The 20,559-nt window shown below is 39.1% G+C and overlaps 1 protein-coding gene across 7 annotated transcripts in view; it reads left to right on the top strand.

Moving 5' to 3' along the window:
- The first annotated feature begins 3,631 nt into the window (after positions 1–3,631).
- The window catches only part of znf185 (zinc finger protein 185 with LIM domain), a 23,793-nt gene continuing 6,865 nt past the window's right edge, over positions 3,632–20,559 (top strand). The window contains exons 1-37 of one of the 7 annotated variants that reach the window (XM_047353355.1): positions 3,633–3,764; positions 4,600–4,651; positions 7,022–7,136; positions 7,230–7,337; positions 7,414–7,443; positions 8,364–8,420; positions 8,515–8,562; positions 8,658–8,729; positions 8,815–8,892; positions 9,407–9,469; positions 9,554–9,676; positions 9,760–9,849; positions 9,967–10,029; positions 10,131–10,232; positions 10,316–10,405; positions 10,534–10,596; positions 10,681–10,803; positions 10,887–10,976; positions 11,094–11,156; positions 11,258–11,380; positions 11,464–11,553; positions 11,682–11,744; positions 11,826–11,948; positions 12,032–12,541; positions 14,595–14,663; positions 14,941–14,994; positions 15,186–15,248; positions 15,416–15,496; positions 15,794–15,862; positions 16,575–16,625; positions 16,734–16,778; positions 17,032–17,094; positions 18,113–18,172; positions 18,297–18,359; positions 18,654–18,767; positions 18,989–19,030; positions 19,366–19,401. In XM_047353355.1, coding sequence (XP_047209311.1) covers positions 4,642–4,651; positions 7,022–7,136; positions 7,230–7,337; positions 7,414–7,443; positions 8,364–8,420; positions 8,515–8,562; positions 8,658–8,729; positions 8,815–8,892; positions 9,407–9,469; positions 9,554–9,676; positions 9,760–9,849; positions 9,967–10,029; positions 10,131–10,232; positions 10,316–10,405; positions 10,534–10,596; positions 10,681–10,803; positions 10,887–10,976; positions 11,094–11,156; positions 11,258–11,380; positions 11,464–11,553; positions 11,682–11,744; positions 11,826–11,948; positions 12,032–12,541; positions 14,595–14,663; positions 14,941–14,994; positions 15,186–15,248; positions 15,416–15,496; positions 15,794–15,862; positions 16,575–16,625; positions 16,734–16,778; positions 17,032–17,094; positions 18,113–18,172; positions 18,297–18,359; positions 18,654–18,767; positions 18,989–19,030; positions 19,366–19,401 — 3,107 coding nt within the window. In that variant the 5' untranslated portion in view covers positions 3,633–3,764; positions 4,600–4,641. Of the gene's footprint in view, positions 3,765–4,599; positions 4,652–7,021; positions 7,137–7,229; positions 7,338–7,413; positions 7,444–8,363; positions 8,421–8,514; positions 8,563–8,657; positions 8,730–8,814; positions 8,893–9,406; positions 9,470–9,553; positions 9,677–9,759; positions 9,850–9,966; positions 10,030–10,130; positions 10,233–10,315; positions 10,406–10,533; positions 10,597–10,680; positions 10,804–10,886; positions 10,977–11,093; positions 11,157–11,257; positions 11,381–11,463; positions 11,554–11,681; positions 11,745–11,825; positions 11,949–12,031; positions 12,542–14,594; positions 14,664–14,940; positions 14,995–15,185; positions 15,249–15,415; positions 15,497–15,793; positions 15,863–16,574; positions 16,626–16,733; positions 16,779–17,031; positions 17,095–18,112; positions 18,173–18,296; positions 18,360–18,653; positions 18,768–18,988; positions 19,031–19,365; positions 19,402–20,559 lie in introns of all 7 variants that reach the window. The other 6 variants (XM_047353357.1, XM_047353356.1, XM_047353358.1 and 3 more) reach the window with 6 other exon arrangements.

Below are 20,559 nucleotides of genomic sequence, written 5' to 3'. Positions count from 1 at the left end.
GTATCTTAAAATTAAATGTTTCTTTAATTAAAGCAGACGAATCACATATTGGAAATGTTCAATAAAAGCATCAGTGCCACAATTAATATTTCCTAAACTAAAGTATCTGAGTCATTTTTGTGATGTTAATTTGACTTTGCTTTTTACTTTTAATCAGAAAGAGAAGAGAGACAAGTAGAATTATGTTATGGTTCATAAGTTAGAAATGGCTACCAGAAACTACCTGCTTGCCTAAATGTGCCCATATCTACAGTCAAAGCAATAATTAAAAAGTTTCAAACAACTTAAATGTGATAAAGAAGACTGGACAGGTTTACATTTATTTATGTTTTTTTGTTTTATTTATTTGTTTGGATCTCAGATGTTGCTGCTATTCTTCCTGGAGTCCATAAAAGAAAATACACTATTAGACTACTTAAAAAACAGAAAAACTAAAATAATACACTATCAAATTACATAAAGCCATGTCCATTGCACATTTCACAGCTCACAACATTTCAATAATCAGAGTTACAGAAAAGATTAACATTCTATGTTAAAAAAAAAGCATCACAGCAAGAGACCATTTTAAAGAGTGAACTTTTTTAAGTACAATCTTGAATTTAAAATTTGGAAGTTCAATTCAATTCAATTCAGTTTACTTATATAGCGCCAATTCACAATACATGTCGTCTCAAGGCACTTCACAACAGTCAGGTACATACATTCCAATTAGTCCTAATCATTGAACAGTTCAGTCAGATTCAGTTATTTATTCAAATTGGGTAAAAAGTTTTTCTATCAAAGGAAACCCAGCAGATTGCATCAAATCAGAGACTTGTAGCATTCCCTCCTCCCGGATGAGCATGTAGCAACAGTGGACAGTCACTGGCGTTGACTTTGCAGCAATCCCTCATACTGAGCATGCATGTAGTGACAGTGGAGAGGAAAAACTCCCTTTTAACAGGAAGAAACCTCCAGCAGAACCAGGCTCAGTGTGAGCGGCTATCTGCCACGACCGACTGGGGGTTTGAAGTAAATTCCATTAATACATTCCACTATGTTAATTGCACAATTAACAATCACAGCAACCATTTCAATAATCAGAGTTACAGGCAAGTAATAAATTTACATGAAAAAGAAGAAGAAATCATTCCTTCTCTCTCCAATATGTTAATCACAGAGAGCAGGCTACAGGTTTCTTCTCTAACACATTCTGGAGCAGATCATAGCCCTATATTGGAGCAGAATCATGGCATCTCCACTCTAAACCCATATTATATCTACAGAACGTAGTCAAGCGTTAGCCATTGTGTCCACGAACAGTGAGAAGAATCAAACAAGATGTAAAAAAATCAACAAAACTCTCTGATCAAGAACCCCACGTCTCCATGACAACCATTAGGCACTAGATACATGCTGGACATGATGTTTGGAAAGCATGGCAGGGAAAAGTTTTTTCTGTCCTACCATCCCAATACTACTGGAACTTTAATCGAACGTATGGTTGCTGAGGGCCACTCCTTGGAGAGTCGGCTGCCCAACAGTCGGTGCTAGTGAGGATTTTCTGGAAAATATTAGAATTGCGATTTTTTAAAACAACATACGATGCAAGGTGGATCTCACTTGAAATGTTTGGAGAATCTTCTTATGCCCACTGTTAAGTATGGTGGAGGATCCCAAAGCTGACTAAAATAGGTTGTCATTATGCCCTTCAGCAGTTATTTTTCAATTATATATTTATTGTTTCCACTTTGAATAATTGCAGTTGAAATTATAGTTGGATTTTTCAAAAACAAATTCTGTAGGATATGTTACTGTAATTTCTTTACCAAGGCTGCAAAAACTAAAATAACGTCCCGTTCATCTGTACAACCTGTTTGACCATTCAGGGAGGAAACAGAGGATTGCTTATATTTAGACTGAACAGGAACTTCATAAGAATGTGACCGTTTTGTTTAGATTATATCTGAGAGCACACTGCATTATAATCACTTACAGATGAACCAACGCTGATAATCATTTTTTATAAGGAAAGTTGCTTTGTGACTTTGATCTCTGGCACTGACCTGAGCATTGAGACAGCAGCGTCCTCCAGGACAATGAACCTGACTGTACCACAACAGTGAAAAATCATGATCAATAAATTCCTTAAATGAGGAATAGGAAGTTAAATAAGGAGGACACGTAGGAACAAATGAATCCGGTTAAAGCTTAAAGTCAACAATAAGAACTAATCAATGTTGTTTTTGGCTCCAGATTAATTTATACAAAACTCTGCAAATCATTTAGTTAAAAAAAAACCAACAACAACAAAAACAAAAAAGCAGCCTAAACTGTCCACAGTGAGACTTCCTCAACCAGGATGTGTTTTCACATGAAAAGCAATCTGACAGTAAACTATTTAAGGAATTTCACTGAACACAATAGCCTGTGAAGCAATAAAAACACACAGCAGGTGTCTGTCTTTATAGTCTGACTTTTTGACTATTACGAGAAGATAAAGCCTGAAAATGATCAATTCAGGACCAGTGGGGAGCCTCATTTTGACAGAAAACCCAAGTCACATGCCCCACTTACTACACAGGTTTCCGACCATTCCAGGCATAACATTGTTGTCATTCCAATTGTTGGTGTGGTGAAAACGAGGTGGGGTTTAAGTTCAGATACTTTGCATTCCCATTTTGATTCTGCTCCAGCAGCACCCTAATGATTCATTTGTAAAAGTCAAAGCCACGGGGCAAGCCCGTCCGACTGGTTTGGTGTTAAAAGGGAAGATGGAGGATTGTTCACCAGAGTGAAACCTCAGTTCTCAGATGTAAATTTCCTCTTCTGCCCCGTTTCTGTGACACATTGTGAAATCCATGCAGAACTTTACTCTGATGTGAAAATATCAATCTAATGTGTGAGACTGTGTATTTTGGCCTCTTACAGGCCGGGTATTTGTTGATTTCCATGCTGTGGCTATTTTCATCTGTTGTAGAAATTGCATGACATTTGCAGAAAACACGGACTCATTTTTCTTGCGTTTCTCTTGAACAAACATCAACTCAGTCAGTCAGTCTGAACAAACATATTGTTTACAATACACTCTGTGGCCCCCTGTCAACGCTGGCCTTTATGATCCCAAAGCAAAATGCCAAAAAAGAACCCAAAGTTTGTGTTTTCAATATAAAATAGGAGTTCAAGATGTTACAGAAGATGTCAACGTAAATCAAGTCTTAATGTTTTTGTTTTCTCAGCTCAGCTCTGCGTGCTGTTCTTGATTTTATTTTAATGATGTGTGTTTGCTTCCCGGGTTTTCCTGCCCACTGAGCGTGACACGAGCATTCCCCACAGGAGACGCTGCTGCCACTCGCCTCATTTATGTATGCCACGCTGTGCACCTTGTCCTCGTCCTACTCCTCCCTGTTGCCTTATGCTCATGTTGAAGAACTGATCGTCATCCTCCTGCATGACAGGTACATGCTTGCTGACTCTCTAGAACAAAGCACAGATGTGATAAACAAAAAATTAGTTCTTAGCAACCTCTGCCCAACACACGCGCACACACACACACACACGCACACACACACACACACACACACACACACATACACACACACACACACACTGCTCCACCCCACGTCCACCTTCCTTGACTGGCTGGGCTTGTTAGTGCTCACGCCCGTACCTGTTTGCTAGTTTGCTGAGACACCTGTCAGAGACCAAAGACTTTCCTTCTGCTCACTTCGGCCACACTCAGCTGTGTGAACATTGCCGTGTTGGACATTTGATTAGAACAGGTATGTACTCTCACTATGAACTATCTGACTTGTTTACAATATAATTTAACGGATAATCTTCACATCTTTTTGTCAACAGAAAGTGGATTAGTCATGTTGTGTGAATTTTGCCAGTTTCAACTGATCATTATCATTGCTTGTCGACTGAATTTTTACATGTCAGTTTTAATCTTCAGTGCTTTCCTTTAAAAGCTGCTGTGTTTCATTATTGATTTATCATATGTGGACTGCCAGGATAAAAATAATTTTTTCATTTAGAGTCACTTTTTATGGACAATATCCCTGAGATACATGATCCCTGCTTGCTCTCAAAGGGGTAAACTGAAAGCCTCAGGAGTTTTCTCTGTTAATATTTGCATTCTCAGTTTAGTTTTGTAGAACTCTCCCTATTTTTAAATAAGCTATAGCCTGCTTTGAGATGAGAAAACATTCACTGACTTGTGTTTTTATTTTCTTAATTGTCCCCCAGGGTCTTGATTTTATCTCAGGGCAACTTGATTCTGATCCTAAACAAAATGTGGGACAGACTAATTTGGAAATAAGTAACCCAAATCTATCTTTAACTTTAAACTGAGACATCATACTGAGCTGATCTATGGTGACGTAATGTGTGTGTCCTTTCATATGTAGGAGATAGAAGTATTTTTTGGAAAGAGGTAAGACAGGATGATCTGCATGTTTGAAGGGTGACAGTGAGGAATCCTTGACAGTCTTTTGGGGTTGGGGACATACCATGGGAAGAACCATTTGAAAATTGGCTAATTTTAAGATAAGGAACAGTTTGCTGATTATATACGTTCTCTTCATGATATTTAATGCTGATGTGTTTTTTCAGGCTGCCTGTAGGGGAAAATACAGAGATCCCATCAGAAGAAACATGTCAAATGGTGAGACGACTAATTAATGTGATCTAATTATGATACCATTTGCCTCCTACAAAAACAGCTGATCTTATCACCCCATTGTACTGAGATGATGAGTGTAGTTTTGTCGCTGTTATGATTTAGCATATTAAGACTTCATGTACCGTGTAAATTAGTATAAGGGCTACAACCTTTAATTGTCCTAAAGGTTTAAAGATCCCATATTTTCTTGACTTGCAGGTGCATGATTAGTGTAGAAACGCTAAACTCACTCTTTAAATGTTTTATTTTTTTATATGCTCATTGTGCATTTCCTCATTACCTGTAGTGACATTTTGACTGAATTCCTGCTATTGCTTGTCACTGCTTCCTTCAGCGTTAATGGTCTTGCTATAGTTATCCAGTTTATGGCAGAAATTAGCATACAATGTTCTTTTTAATCTGGTAAGGAACAAGTTTCTAACTAGACTTTACGGCAGTTATCAGGGCCATAAGAAAAAGCACATTTTTGAATCAGCTAAACTGAAAGCCCTTCATTTGTGGTGTGGCCTTGAAATATTTTATTTTAAAGAGCTAATCCTACCCCTTTAACCTCTCCCTATGCCACACAAAGAACTGGGAAACCTCTACCCCTTGATATAAAGAGCTGATTGTAATGTTGGTGCAAAATAAAAAGGACAAGGGTAGAAATCAGACTCCTGCTTTGTTTAAACTTCTCTGTTTTGACTTCTTTCTCTCTTTTAAACCATTTTCTGGAAAGAATTGATTGGTCAGTTGACTGAAGAAAATCGCAAACTAGCTATCATTATCAATGACCTAATTATGAATGATAAGAGGTAATAGATACATTGCCCTTAAGTTAGAGCAGGAATTTGGGAATGTTGTTAAATCTCAAGTGTGTTCTAGTGTTCAAGTTGGAAAATCAGCAAGATTTGCTTGTTGTTGAGCTAACTAAAATTAGAAATGCAAAATGACACCTTATTTTGCTCTGTTTTATGTGTTCAAACACTAAGGTATCATATTCACAAATAGATTATTTTACAATACTATGTGTGTCACTATGGGACAAAACTGAAAAGTCCTTACAAATAGTTTCCTGAAACTTTAAATACATTTTCTGCGCGTGGCAGCCATGTTGGTTAATAAATTCAAGGCTTCCTAGAAACCTCCTACTTTTTAAGTCAGAACTCTGATTTCAGGGGACGAAAATAGACTTTCAAGTACTAGTTGTAGACAGCTTTGATGGAACACCTGGAAAAATGGACATAAAACGCCAAACTCTTTGCAGCACTTCTCTAATGGTGTGCTTTAGAGATTTGTTTCTACCCCCCTCACCACCCTCCTCAATGTTCTTGGTGGCACGCTAACTTTGAACCTCCAAGTTTATCTTGCCACCTTGTTTATCTCAGTTCTCAGTCGTTTTAAACTTTCTCATCACTACAGGTTTAGGTGAGTAGCTTTTTTCATGCAGCCGCTTTCTCACTTATGGAGTTTAACAAACATTTGCTTTAGGCTAATTGAATGCTCCCTTGTGTTTTCCATTTTGAATGGTGGTTAAAATGCATGGGGGCTTTATCGTGTTTATTCCCAAGAAAAACAGAGGGTCACAGATTACCAATAAAACATTGCTAGCAACTCTGATCAATTAAAAAATAAGTGTACTGGTATTAAATAGTAAAATGAACTGATCAAATTGATTTAAACAATTTGGCTTAGTAATATGTTGTAGAAGTTATGCATGTTTAACACTTAAGTAAATTAGCTGAAATACAACTACTCAATTTTCAAAATCGTTTAAATTCAAAGTACTTTTTAAGTCAAATAAATCAGTTGCATTTCTGTAAAACTAGGTTAGGTTCTAAAAATCTGTTTAAACTTTAGACACAATAAAAAATATTAGCCCATTTGTATTTTAATAAATAAGTATAAGAAGAAAGGATCTGCACAGTTCATAAACATGAGGATGATGGCATGAAGTTAAAATCCAGAAGCATCCTCTATACTATATAACAAACTTACCTGGTTTTTCCTCCATGTTAAAAACAAATACAAACCTTATTATGATAAAAGCTACCTATTTAAACAAGGTAGCATGTTTTACCTGACAACCCCAGCTAAGATGAGCAGTTTAAATGTAAATGTCAACTTATTCAGTTGACATTTACAAACTAATATGCTTGATGTGATTTTAAATATTTTGGCGAATATTTAATACCCCCCCAGCAAGAAAATCCTGAACCTAAAATTAATTTCGTGGCATTTAGGATATGTGTTTGAGGATTAACCTCATTGATTTCAAGTGTTATCAAGCTCACCGTTATTAAAACGTAATAACAATGCACCCTACAATGCATGACATAACTCACATTTCCATGTGCTCCATGTGTCCGGGAGACCGAGCAGCAGTGTTTCGCACCACTAAAGTACGAACAAAGCTGAGGGGAGACGGCAGCTGGCTGCAGCAACAAGATGAACCTGATGCTGAAACTCAGGAGGAGGAGAAGCCATGGTAAAGCACATGTTTTTAGAGGTTTCTGTCCATCACATCACCTGTCCAGTAATTCAAAGACACACAACAAAATTCTCTGTGCAATCTATGCAGGTTGGCAGACGTTAGAGCAAGGCGTTTGAACGGAGCTCCTATTGATACAAGTCCAGTTTCCTCACCAGTGAAAACCACCCCGCCACCAGTAAAGTCTGACACTGAGAGGTAAAGCCATATTTTCAGCAACTTTTCAGCAATCTTTTGTATTCTTTTTTTAACAAATGTTTGTTTTGACTTTTAGTAAACCATCAACTCAAGGGTACTTGATCAGGTAGGAGACATACTCATCCTGAAACATTTCTCTGAAAAATATATATGACAAAGATTAAATCTATTTATTTTACTTTAATCAAAATCAGACATACAGGTTCATTTCAAAAAATGAGAATACTATTGAAAAATGGGTATATTTCAGTAAAATAATTCAAAAAGTGAATGTGGATTACATTACAAATATTTCAAGCTAGTTAAAAAGGATTATTAATGCAAAATGCTGAAGTAAGTCGAAAAAAATTACTGCTAAAGAAGCTGGCTGTTCACAAAGTCCTGTGTCCACGCATATTAATGGAAAGTTGAATCGAGGGAAAAAGTGTGCAGAAAAAGGTGCAAAAGCAAAAGAGATAAACCCGGGAAGAATTGTGCACCAAAGTTAATTTAAGAATTTGGTGGAGATTCACGAGGCCTGGTATGCAACTGTATTTGCAATTTTTCAATTCTAATCTAATTTACTGGGATGACCCTGTATTAATGTGTGGCTACTTAATAATATAAATAATATAACACTTACCTTAATATTACGGGGTGCAGTTAGTAGCACTGTTGCCTTGCAGCAAGGAAGTCCTGGGTTTGACTCCCGGCCAGGGATCTTTCTAAATGGGGTTTCCATGTTCTCCCCAGTGCATGTGTGGCCTCTCACCGGGTACTCCAGCTTCCTCCCACAGTCCAACGACATGACTGTTTGGTTAATTGGTCACTCTGAATTGCCCTTATGTGTGAAAATGAGTGTGTGCATGGTTGTTTGTGTGTTGTCCTGCGATGGACTGTCGACCTGTCCAGGGTGTACCCTGCCTCCCGCCCACAGACTGCTGGTGAAAGGCACCAGCTTCCCCGCGACCTACTATGGAAGAAGAGGTACAGAAAATGACTGACCTTAATATTACTAATAATGTTCCGGTTTTCTTTTTCATTCAGAGGTGTTTTTACTAAACTAGATAATCCTGTTTCATCTCCATCATATAATGGTCCCAGGTAAAAAACATCTTCACATTAAACACAACTGGTTAAAATGCATAATGAGATCTGATTACCAAATTTCTGCATTGAAATAATGTTTTTATCCTAGCAAACCAAAACTGTTCACTAAAAGACCTTCAGAGAGTTACAAGAAAATGTAAGTGTACAAATAAGACTTCCAGATAATTGTTTGTATCTCACTGAGAATGTAATGTTTTTTATGAGGTTTGTGTTTGTGCTTCTGCTCCGTAGAGCCCCTCATACTGTGAGGAGCTCTTCAGAGAACCCAGAGGACCAGCTTAGCCCCGAGGAACAGGAGAAACGGTAAGACTCTGCTCATACTGAGGCTCAAGCCTCGTTCCTAGGAAGAAAACATTACGGTAACATCATGTTGTGCATGATTGTGCAGGAAGGAGGCTGCCATTTCTGTTCTGAAGAAAAAACCTTCCAAACGGTCCTATGTTCTGTCCGCTGCTAAGCTATACGAGTATGTATCACTTTCGTCATATCTCTAATGAAAGAGTGAGCATGCAAGATTCAGTGGATTTTTGTTTGTAGTACAAAGAACCGTACCCAATTTTACCTGTAAATATAGGTGAAACAAAAGAATATTTACCGATACAGTAAGGTTGGTGTGACAGAGGGCGATGCTGGGAATTGGTTAAGATAGAGAGGTGTTTGGCTAAAGAAGAAGACAAATAATAGATTTCAAGAAAATTCAAGTTTAGTTGTAAATGACACATTTCCCTCACAATGATTAAGATTAACCACAATCTAATGGTTCTATGAATGTTATAAATGTTGTTTTTACTAAATAAAAATGCAGCTATGCTTCATTGCCAGAAGAATGAGCAAAACAGTGAAGCAAGAGAAATAAAAAAAAACATATCTCTCATGGATATTCTGAACTTTAACCTGCTTCTGGAACTGGATCTGTTTCTAGTCAAATATATTCCAATCTGCTTTGTACAAACCGAATCGTTTCTGTTTAAAATCTTCAGAGATAAAGATACATCACCTGAAACTTCTCCAGCCAGCAGCAGTCCTTCATTTGTGGCTAAAAGGTAGGAGATTCTTTATATTTCTTTAACCCTGGAGCCACAAAGAAATGTTGTTATTTATATTTACTTCTGTGCATATGCATGCAGGGTGGAGATTGTTGATGATAGCAAGAGCGCTCCAACTCCATCCCCTGCCAGCACTGTAGCACCATACCCTGCCGTTCCTCCCACATCTGCTGCCTCTACTCCTGCACCCAAACCACAGACAGCGTGAATCTCGTTTCATGTTTCAGATCCAGAACCTTTGCTGAATAACTGCCCTTGGTTAAATTTATTATCTCTGTGCTTTACAGGGTCAACACCACTGTGAAGACAACTGATGAGTCAGCTGTCAAGGAGCCTGTAAATCCAAAGGCAACCAATCCTCCTGCTAAGCTAAACGAGTATGTATCACTTGAGTCATATCTCTAATAGATATCTTCTGAAACTGGTTCTGTTTCAAATCAAATGTATTCCAATCTGCTTTGACAAACCTCATTTATTCTATTTAAAATCTTCAGGGTTAAAGATATATTACCTGACACTACTTTGGCCAACAGCAGTCCTTTATTTGTTGCTAAAAGGTAGGAAGTTCTTTATATATCTTTGAGCCTGGAGCTAAAAAGAAACAGAAATTTTACTGAAATGTTGTGTTTTACATGTACATCTGTTTATATGCATGCAGGGTGGAAGTTGTTGATGATAGCAAGAAAGCTGCACCTCCAGCACCTTCCAGCACTGTGGCATCATCTGCTGCCTCTACTCCTGCACCCAAACCACAGACAGCGTGAGTCTCGTTTCATGTTTCAGATCCAGAGCCTTTGCTGAATAACTGCCCTTGGTTAAGTTTATTATCTCTGTGCTTTACAGGGTCAACACCACCGTGAAGACAACTGATGAGTCGACTGTTAAGGAGCCTGTAAATGTAAAGTCTACCAGTCCCGCTGCTAAGCTAAACGAGTATGTATCACTTGGGTCATATCTCTAATAGATATCTTCTGAAACTGGTTCTGTTTCAAATCAAATGTATTCCAATCTGCTTTGTTCAAACTTTATTTATTCTGAGTGTTTACGCTTAAAATCATCAGGGCTAAAGATACATCGCCTGACTCTACTTTGGCCAGCAGCAGTCCTTCATTTGTAGCTAAAAGGTAGGAGATTTTTTATATTTCTTTAACCCTGGAGCCACAAAGAAATGTTGTTATTTATATTTACTTCTGTGCATATGCATGCAGGGTGGAGATTGTTGATGATAGCAAGAGCGCTCCAACTCCATCCCCTGCCAGCACTGTAGCACCATACCCTGCCGTTCCTCCCACATCTGCTGCCTCTACTCCTGCACCCAAACCACAGACAGCGTGAATCTCGTTTCATGTTTCAGATCCAGAGCCTTTGGTGAATAACTGCCCTTGGTTAAATTTATTATCTCTGTGCTTTACAGGGTCAACACCACTGTGAAGACAACTGATGAGTCAGCTGTCAAGGAGCCTGTAAATCCAAAGGCAACCAATCCTCCTCCTAAGCTAAACGAGTATGTATCACTTGAGTCATATCTCTAATAGATATCTTCTTAAACTGGTTCTGTTTCAAATCAAATGTATTCCAATCTGCTTTGACAAACCTCATTTATTCTATTTAAAATCTTCAGGGTTAAAGATATATTACCTGACACTACTTTGGCCAACAGCAGTCCTTTATTTGTTGCTAAAAGGTAGGAAGTTCTTTATATATCTTTGAGCCTGGAGCTAAAAAGAAACAGAAATTTTACTGAAATGTTGTGTTTTACATGTACATCTGTTTATATGCATGCAGGGTGGAAGTTGTTGATGATAGCAAGAAAGCTGCACCTCCAGCACCTTCCAGCACTGTGGCATCATCCCCTGCCGTTCCTCCCACATCTGCTGCCTCTACTCCTGCACCCAAACCACAGACAGCGTGAGTCTCGTTTCATGTTTCAGATCCAGAGCCTTTGCTGAATAACTGCCCTTGGTTAAGTTTATTATCTCTGTGCTTTACAGGGTCAACACCACTGTGAAGACCACTGATGAGTCGGCTGTTAAGGAGCTTGCAAATCCAAAGGCAACCAATCTTCCTGCTAAGCTAAACGAGTATGTATCACTTGGGTCATATCTCTAATAGATATCTTCTGAAACTGGTTCTGTTTCAAATCAAATGTATTCCAATCTGCTTTGTTCAAACTTTATTTATTCTGAGTGTTTACGCTTAAAATCATCAGGGCTAAAGATACATCACCTGACACTACTTTGGCCAGCAGCAGTCCTTCATTTCTGACTAAAAAGTAGGAGATTCTTTATATATTTTTAAGCATGGAGCTAAAAAGAAATGTTATTTACATGTAATTCTGTGTATATGCATACAGGGTGGAGATTATTAATGATAGCAAGAGCGCTCCAACTCCAGCACCTGCCAGCACTGTAGCACCATACCCTGCCGTTCCTCCCATATCTGCTGCATCCACTCCTGCACCCAAACCACAGACAGCGTGGGTCTCATTTCATGTTTTAGATCCAGAGCCTTTGCTGAATAACTGCCCTTGGTTAAATTTATTATCTCTGTGCTTTACAGGGTCAACACCACTGTGAAGACCACTGATGAGTCGGTTGTTAAGGAGCTTGCAAATCCAAAGGCAACCAATCTTCCTGCTGTACCTGAAAAAGAAGAACCCCTTCTCCAGTCTAATGCTGAAAAACAGCAAACTGAGGATAAGAAAACAAAGTCCAACAACACGACCATCACTGGGTCTGTTAGAGTAGCCACCACAGCACCACAAACTAAAGCTGAAACTCCACTGGTCAAACTTTTGCCTTCATCGAAAACCTCACCTGCCCAGAAATCAGTTGGCTCAGACTCTCCTGCTCTGACTTCAACTGTCACAGTACCGCCAGTTCCAGTACCACGTTCAGCTCCCACTACAGCATCTCCTGCCCCTGTGACCCCTGTCCCAGTACTGACTGTGGCAGAACTGATGGTGAAGACTGAACCGGAGCAAGAACCAGAACTTAAAGATGAAGCTGAAGCAGAACCTGAAGATGAACCTGAAGTTGAGCACGAGCTTGAGCCATCCGCAGAACCAAGGTCAGAATTGCCCAAATAAATATCCTGATCAATTTTGCAGCATGTTTGTGATGTCTTCAGGTATTGCAGTAGTAATTTTGGCTATAAATAGCTGTTGTCATATGCTAATAAATTCTTGTTAAATGAAACCGTTTGCTAGAAAACACAAAACTTTGAGAAATCTACTATATTAATCTCCTCCTTGACCAAACAAGCAGGATGCTGCAAAGCCTTTAATCCCCTCTTGTGGGATCTCACAAAAGTAACTGTGAATCTTGCTAAAGTTGTTGTCTGCAGATCACAGAGAATACTGATGCTCTTACATTAACTTTCTCAGAGTCTCACAAAAGTAAATTCTCACTAATTTTGAGAGATCCCAGAGAACTTTTGCAGAAAACCACAAACCTTTGCTGAACAGGTAAAAGTAACTTGGCATTACATAATCAGCACTGCAAGAAGCTTTTAGATCAGAGAAACAAACAAATCTTCATGAATGAATGAGGGGAGCAGTGGCCTAGAGGTTAGAGAGCAAGGCATTTGCCTCCTGGAGAGGCCACAAGTACTCTGTGTTGAATCCCACAGCCTGCCACTCTGGGTCCCTGAGCAAGACCCTTACCCCTGAGTGCTACCCAGGCATCGCACAATGCAATGGCAGCCCACTGCTTCCTAAGGGATGGGTTAAATGCAGTGGATAATTTCTAGAGATCCATATATATACACTGCTCAAAAAAATAAAGGGAACACTCAAATAATACATCCTTGATCTGAATGAATGAAATATTCTCATTGAATACTTTGTTCTGTACAAAGTTGAATGTGCTGACAACAAAATCCCACAAAATTCATCAATGGAAATCAAATTTATTAACCAATGGAGGCCTGGATTTGGAGTCACACACAAAATTAAAGTGGAAAAACACACTACAGGCTGATCCAACTTTGATGTAATGTCCTTAAAACAAGTCAAAATGAGGCTCAGTATTGTGTATGACCTCCCTACAACACCTGGGCATGCTCCTGATGAGACGGTGGATGGTCTCCTGAGGGATCTCCTCCCAGACCTGGACTAAAGCATCCACCAACTCCTGGTCAGTCTGTGGTGCAACGTGATGTTGGTGGATGGAGCGAGACATGATGTCCCAGATGTTCTCAATCGAATTCGAATTTGCCAATCCTGGTGTTCTCTGGCAAATGCCAAGCATCCTGCACGGTGTTGGGCTGTGAGCACAACCCCCATTTGTGTACGTCAGGCCCTCATACCATCTTCATGGAGTCAGTTTCTAACCGTTTGTGTAGACACATGCACATTTGTGGCCTACTAGAGGTCATTTTGCAGGGCTCTGGCAGTGCTCCTCCTGTCCCTCCTTGCACAAAAGTGGAGGTAGAGGTCCTGCTGCTGGGTTGTTGCCCTCCTACGGCCTCCTCCACGTCTCCTGGTGTACTGGCCTGTCTCCTGGTAGCACCTCCAGACTCTGGACGCTACGCTGACAGACACAGCAAACCTTCTTGCCACAGCTCGCATTGATGTGCCATCCTGGATGAGCTGCACTATCTGAACCACTTGTGTGGGTTGTAGAGTCCGTCTCATGCTACCACGAGTGTGAAAGCACCACCAACATTCAAAAGTGACCAAAACATCAGCCAGAAAGCATAGGTACTGAGAAGTGGTCTGTGGTCCCCACCTGCAGAACCACTCCTTTATTGAGTGTCTTGCTAATCACCAAAGATTTCCCCTTGTTGTCTTTTCCATTTGTGAAATTGATTGTCAATCAGTGCTGCTTCCTAAGTGGACAGTTTGATTTCACAGAAGTTTGATTTACTTGGAGTTATATTGTGTTGTTTAAGTGTTCCCTTTCTTTTTTTGAGCAGTGTACATTCTATGATTGCACTCATTATCTTGAGCAACACATTCGTATCAATAAAGGCACTGTACATACATGTATATATTTACTTCAAGAAAACAAATGTGAAAGCAGTCCCTAAACATGAGTAGACAAAAACAGAACCTCTCAGTTTAACTTAATTGCCCACAGCCCCAACAATGTACTATTTGATCATGAGTTTTTCTTTGCAGCGCTGATGACAAGCTAGAGCTGGCAGAGGAAGAAGAGGGCTCAGTGGACAGTCAAACCCCAGAGAACATGTAAGCAAAATCACAAACTGCCTCACTTAAGCAGTAGCATGCCTGGCATTAACACAAATGTAGTCTGATTTCCATTGTGTTCACTTTAGAGTAATTACAAAACAATTCACTTCTCTATTTTTGGTGCCTTAAACAACCATAACATGAGAATGTCCCCAATTACATTTGATTAAACACACTACAAACATATTTGATAAAGTGGCGTAAGCCTTCTTGCCAAAACCAGGTGCTTTAATAACATGCTGAAAGGTTTTTTTTTTTGCAAATCCCTCTGCAGGGCTGTGGATGAGCCAATTCCAGTGGAAACAGAACTTCTCGTGGATTACAGCGGGTTCGTCAAAAATACTCTTTCTGATCGTGCAATTAAAAAGAATTGTTGAATGTTATCCACAAGATGGCACTGTTGGACCTCCTATAAAGTCTCTTCTCTGTCTCAAATTGCCTGCATGAGCTTTAAAATCTTCCCTTTGAATATCTAAACTCCTCTTTTGTTAATCAACTTCTTGCTTTTCACTTCTGCAGACCAAAAGAACCAGCAAAGACTTATCAACGCATCTCTCACGAAATGGTCAACCTAATTTGCAGGTACAGGAAGGGCTTTTTATTCCCTCAAATTGTTTTTCCAGACTCATTTGAGTAATTGACTCTCCTCAGTGGTAAAACTATGGTTCATAGAAAGCACACTTAACTCACCTCGATGAAGTTCCAAAACTCTTCTCTGCCTTTGACTTTTCGGTGTAATGTCTGCATAGTGAACCCAGTCCAGCAAAAGCATCTGACACCCTGGATCTCCTGGCCAATGATGTTGATATAGTGCACACTGAGGGACACAGGTGAGAAAAGCCTGATGTGACAGCTCATGCTTCCCATCTTACCCTCCTCTTGTGTCAGTTGTTTCTTTTTATTACTATAGATAAAGGAGACAAGCAATCCTGATTTATTAGATTCATTTTATCACAAACTCCAAGTTTGATCCACTGCTCCATTTTAGCACCAAAAGGCTCAGATTTCCAAATGAAATGACTTTGAAACTTTAAAAGCCTTACATTTTGTCTGCACACTAGTCCAGAAATGGAAGAGAGTGCTCTGTACTGATTAGTATTTCTGCTTTGTTTTTGTCTCTCCACCAGCCTCAGCATTCAACAGCAGAAGGAGGAGAAGGAGAAGCAGACGGATGAGACAGCCGTGGAAACACAAAGGTAGCAAGAGATGACAGGCTGCTCTAAAACAATTATCTATCTGTGCAGAGCTGTTCCCTCTAAGAAGCACGATATGCAACGTAATGATTTATACCAGCTCTGTCTGCAGTGTTGGCCCCACAGTCACAACACTGTAACGACCAAAGCTGTGATTATTCCTGACAAAGAGCGCTCATGGAAAGAAGAAAAAGCCCATATTCACACAGTCTCCATGCTTGTTAAATACTTAAAGAATTTCCAGCTTTGCTATTGGAGTAGCACTGTAAATAGTGTATGAGAACAGCAACACTAACCTTTGCTTGCCCCGTCTTTTTTTTGTTCCTGTCATGCCATTCATCAGCATCCTTACATGTCTGTCTTCCTATGACCCAGGAAGGAGGACAGTGAGGTTTGTTGTTGTAAAATTACAAAATGCAGAAATGTACTAATAAATAATTGTACAAGACGCTATACCAGCACACTTTGGGAAAAATATATCGGTTTCTCACATTGCTAAAGTGTGTAGTATAAAGCCGAATGTGTTTCCATCTGGTAAAAACATCCAGATTCTGATTTCGATTGAGTTTGGCTTTGCGTCCTCTCTCTATTTCTGTTTACCATTCAAACTGCATTGAACCTTTCCATTATGAGTCAATGTGATCAGAATTCCTCTGACACAAGACAGAGCCGTGCTGACAATTGAGAGTGAAATCAGTGTGAAATTGTTTTTCAGCTTGGCTGATCCGTTTGATCCATATCCGATAGGGACTGCATCCCATAACAGGTAATCATATTGGTTTGGCGCTGCGGCTGTCTTCCAGCCAGCCAGATAGCATCTCAGCATGCATTATGCAGCCGTTTCTGATTATGAGCCACTTTCCTCCTATTGTAGCCTCTCTGACCTGCTTGAGCCCGTTGCTGATGTTTCCATCAACAGGTGTGGAAAAGATTTTCCAAATCCCTCCCTCTGTCTCCTCCTGTACACTCTAACCTCTGTTATTGTAGTGACACTATCATGTTGCTACACAATGTCTTCATTGCTACACCTGCTGCTCCTAATGCAATTATTGTTATTCATAATCGGAAGCAATCATTGAATAAGCACTGCAGATCTATGCACTGTAATGTCCACTGTTACTATGCTTAATTACCAGTGGTAACCACTGTTTATTTTACATTTTATCTTTTAGTTCAACAACACCAGAGGGGAAGAAGAGTTCAAGTCCAGAAGTCACGTCAGCTGCAGCTGACCTGTAAATAACCCGTCTTATTATTTATTACTTCTGTTCTTTAAATTAATTTTGGGTTTTGAACTGGTAAAGGAACAAAGATTAGCATCTGGAGACTTCCGCTTTGGCTGTTCAGTATTCTGATGGATTCTTTTTCATTGAATTAACAATTCATTTCCATCTGTTCTTTCATCACTTATTGTGGAGGAGGCAAGGTCCAATTTAGTCAGCAGATAATAGGATTATCACAAGGAAAACCATAATTATTACATATTAAAATTTTAAGCTTCACCTGCAGCTCTGTAATAAATGATCAACAATTCTCTACAATTTTAATATCACAGAGAACAATTCCCATTGCTGTACTTATTATTGCATTTTGATAGTTTTGGTCCTGCAAGATTTAAAGTTGTGATTTAATTATGTTTTGCATTTTTAATCTGAAAAAAAGTTAGAACTCCAAGTGGGAAAACCTAGACTTCTAACCTTGGCCAGAATGCAGAATGGCTGCATTAAATGAAAAAGACAGTTTATTTGCTTTTTAAATGATTTGTATGTAATAAGATAATAAGATTTTTTTTACACAACCTCCTATACTAAACATGAAGCCAGTGTTTGAAAGTACAAAATGCACATATATACATCATTACCTTCAATTGCTAATGGTAGTTAGCCTGAGCATTTCAATCAGAATATCCTAGATATAGTTGAGAATTTTTACACAGTAATTTATGAATATTCTCATGGACATAACTCATCTGCTACCAGTGAGCTTCCTTTGTGAAACAGGCAATGAGAACCAAACATGTAAAGCACTTCTGGTCAGAGTAACTGTTATAAAAGCAAAGTAGTATAAAAAGCACGTTTTTAGTTACTTTTACTTAAAATACTTAATGTTTGTTTTCAGTATCACAGCTTATTTCTTTGCATTTAGCTTGCATATATTTTCTCCGAGTACCACTAAAGGCAGTCCTTGCACTACCAGTGGTAATTGACACCATGGTTTGAGAACCATGCATTTACAGTTTGTCCCTTTCTCCAGGTCTCAGCTATCCTGGACGACTAAATGGGAAATTCCTAAGCAGACAAACACAGAGGAGAGGTGAAGACACGCTGTGCTTGTCTGCAGCATGCTCCACTATTCTTCATTCATTTTCCCCTTTGATCTGTGTCCATTACCAGCTAAAAGCCTTTCAATGTCTGTCTGTCTGTCTCCCCTCTGTCAGCCAAGAAGCAGCGACAGAAGACCAGTCTGGAGATCAACAGACAGTGATCAAGTTTGAGAAAAAGTAAGTTGTCGCTTTATTAAGAGCTCCAGGTGGACATTGGCCCCTTTTATCCCCATAACCTCATTTCCTTTCACTGCGGTGGAGAAGCTGGGCTTTTACACCATTTACTCTCTGAGCTGGAAGTTATTGTGTACTGGTGCTGATGAAAATAGGTCAGATATGTGTTTCTACCTTCCCCTCACAGCTGTGGCAAACAGGTCCAGCTTCCAGTAACCAGGCTATGCTTTTTACTAAATGTAAAGTGTGAATATACCGTCCACTCATGTTACTGTTACGTCCTTGTTTGTGCTCAAGGTCCACAGAGATTGACTCCCCATGGAATAGATGGACATCTCCCACTGTTTATACCATCTCCAATACAACGGGAGATGAGGATAAGGAGGAAGAGGAAGTAAAAGAGGAAGAAAGGTATTTTTAAAAGACCAGTTATAAAATACTCATTAAAGCCCTATTTTGAAGCTGTATCTCAAAATTCTACATATGCCAATCACTTACCTTAAAACAAAACTGAAAGCAAGTTAAAACGTCTTCATACCTCATTGGAATTCCCATCTTAATCTTTGATATCCTCACATCTTCACCTGCTCTCCCAGACTTATTACAAGAGAAATGTTTCTCCTGTTTTGCAGCCCTGAGGACTCTCAGAAAGTCACCACCATCACCACTGTCAGGTTTGGAAAAACTTTCTTTAAATTTCAGTCATGTTCTAAAAAGTGAGATTATAGAGCTCAAAAAGGAGGGACCATATAGGTGATGACTGCAATAACAATGAACGGGTGAAAGATGCTTAAGAATGAGGCAATGCTGCAGCACAGGAGGAAAACGAAGCAGAGCTGGTCAATAAACTCCGGGCCTGGGTGGAGTTAGAGAGAGAGAAATTTGCTTCATCATCGCCTTATAAAAACAGCAGAATTCATCCTCACTGGATTGTGTCCAAGCTTATTGACAGCTGCGGCTGACAATAAAAGTTTGATATGTTTTTTTGTTTTTTTTACTCACTCTCCAGGGAGATACAAAATGAGCCGGAGCCCACTATGGCTCAGTAAGTTTATGATCTTGTTAGTGTCAGACTTCATAATGCAAGAGTGCTTTCACCAAGTACCGTTTAGGATAAACGGTACTTGGTTAACTGGAGCTTATTGTCTTTAGTTTCTCTCTAAATTTTTAGCATGTGCTACTGCATGTAGGCCTAATTTGTTGTACCTCAGCTTTACTGACTGTTATAATGGATGTAATGTAATCAAGTCAAGGAACCCAAATCGAATCAAAGATCTAAATTTAGCTGCGGTGCCTTGCAAAACTGTTTTCCACCCTGGAACTTGTTTATCTGTTGCCATATTACAACTAGAAACCATAATATGATTTATTGAAATGTTATGTGACAGACCAACACAAACTAGCCTATACTTTTGTGGTGGAGGGAAAATCATACATGGTTTCGGATATTTCTGAGAAATAATAATCTGAAATGTGTTCTGTGTATTCAGCAGTATTTTGCCCTATTTTACTCTGCTGACCCAAAATAAAATCCAGTGCAATCAATTGCCATTAGAGGCCATCTAATAAATTAGTGTACATCCTTATTATTTAATCTTAGTATAAATACAATTGTTCTGTGAAGGCCTCACAGGTTTGTTTGAGAACATAGCTGAATAAACAGTGTCAAGAAAACCATGAAACACAGCGGACACCAATAATATCTCAATACAATATCTCTTACTTTGAAAATCTCAAAGAGCACTGTTCCAGTACTGTTGACAGGAGATCTATTAGTTGTGCACTCCATAAACCCATTTCTTTGTGGAAGTGTTGCAAGATGAAAGCCATTGTTGAAAATAAGCCATAAAATGTCCCATGTACAGTTTGCCACAAGGCATGTGAAGGAAGATGGTCTGGACAGGAACGTAATTAAGCTATTTAATTCGGTTTCTTTAAATAGCACCAATTTACAACACATGTCATCTCAAGGCACTTTACAAAGTTAATTCAATTAAATCATACAGACAGATTCCAAGTCAATTACAAACCTTCTAAATTGGTCCTAGTTATTAAACAATGCAGTTAAATTAAGTTTATTATTCAAATTGGTTAAAAGGTTTTCTATCTAAGGAAGTAACATACTGAACATGCATGTAGCAACAGTGGAAATGAAAACTTTCTTTTAACAGAACCAACAGAACTAGAACTAGGGTCAATCTGC

This window comes from Girardinichthys multiradiatus, chromosome 23 (genome assembly GCF_021462225.1).
Source record: "Girardinichthys multiradiatus isolate DD_20200921_A chromosome 23, DD_fGirMul_XY1, whole genome shotgun sequence".
Classification (NCBI taxonomy): domain Eukaryota; kingdom Metazoa; phylum Chordata; class Actinopteri; order Cyprinodontiformes; family Goodeidae; genus Girardinichthys; species Girardinichthys multiradiatus.
This window is presented reverse-complemented; position numbering and strand designations above follow the sequence as displayed.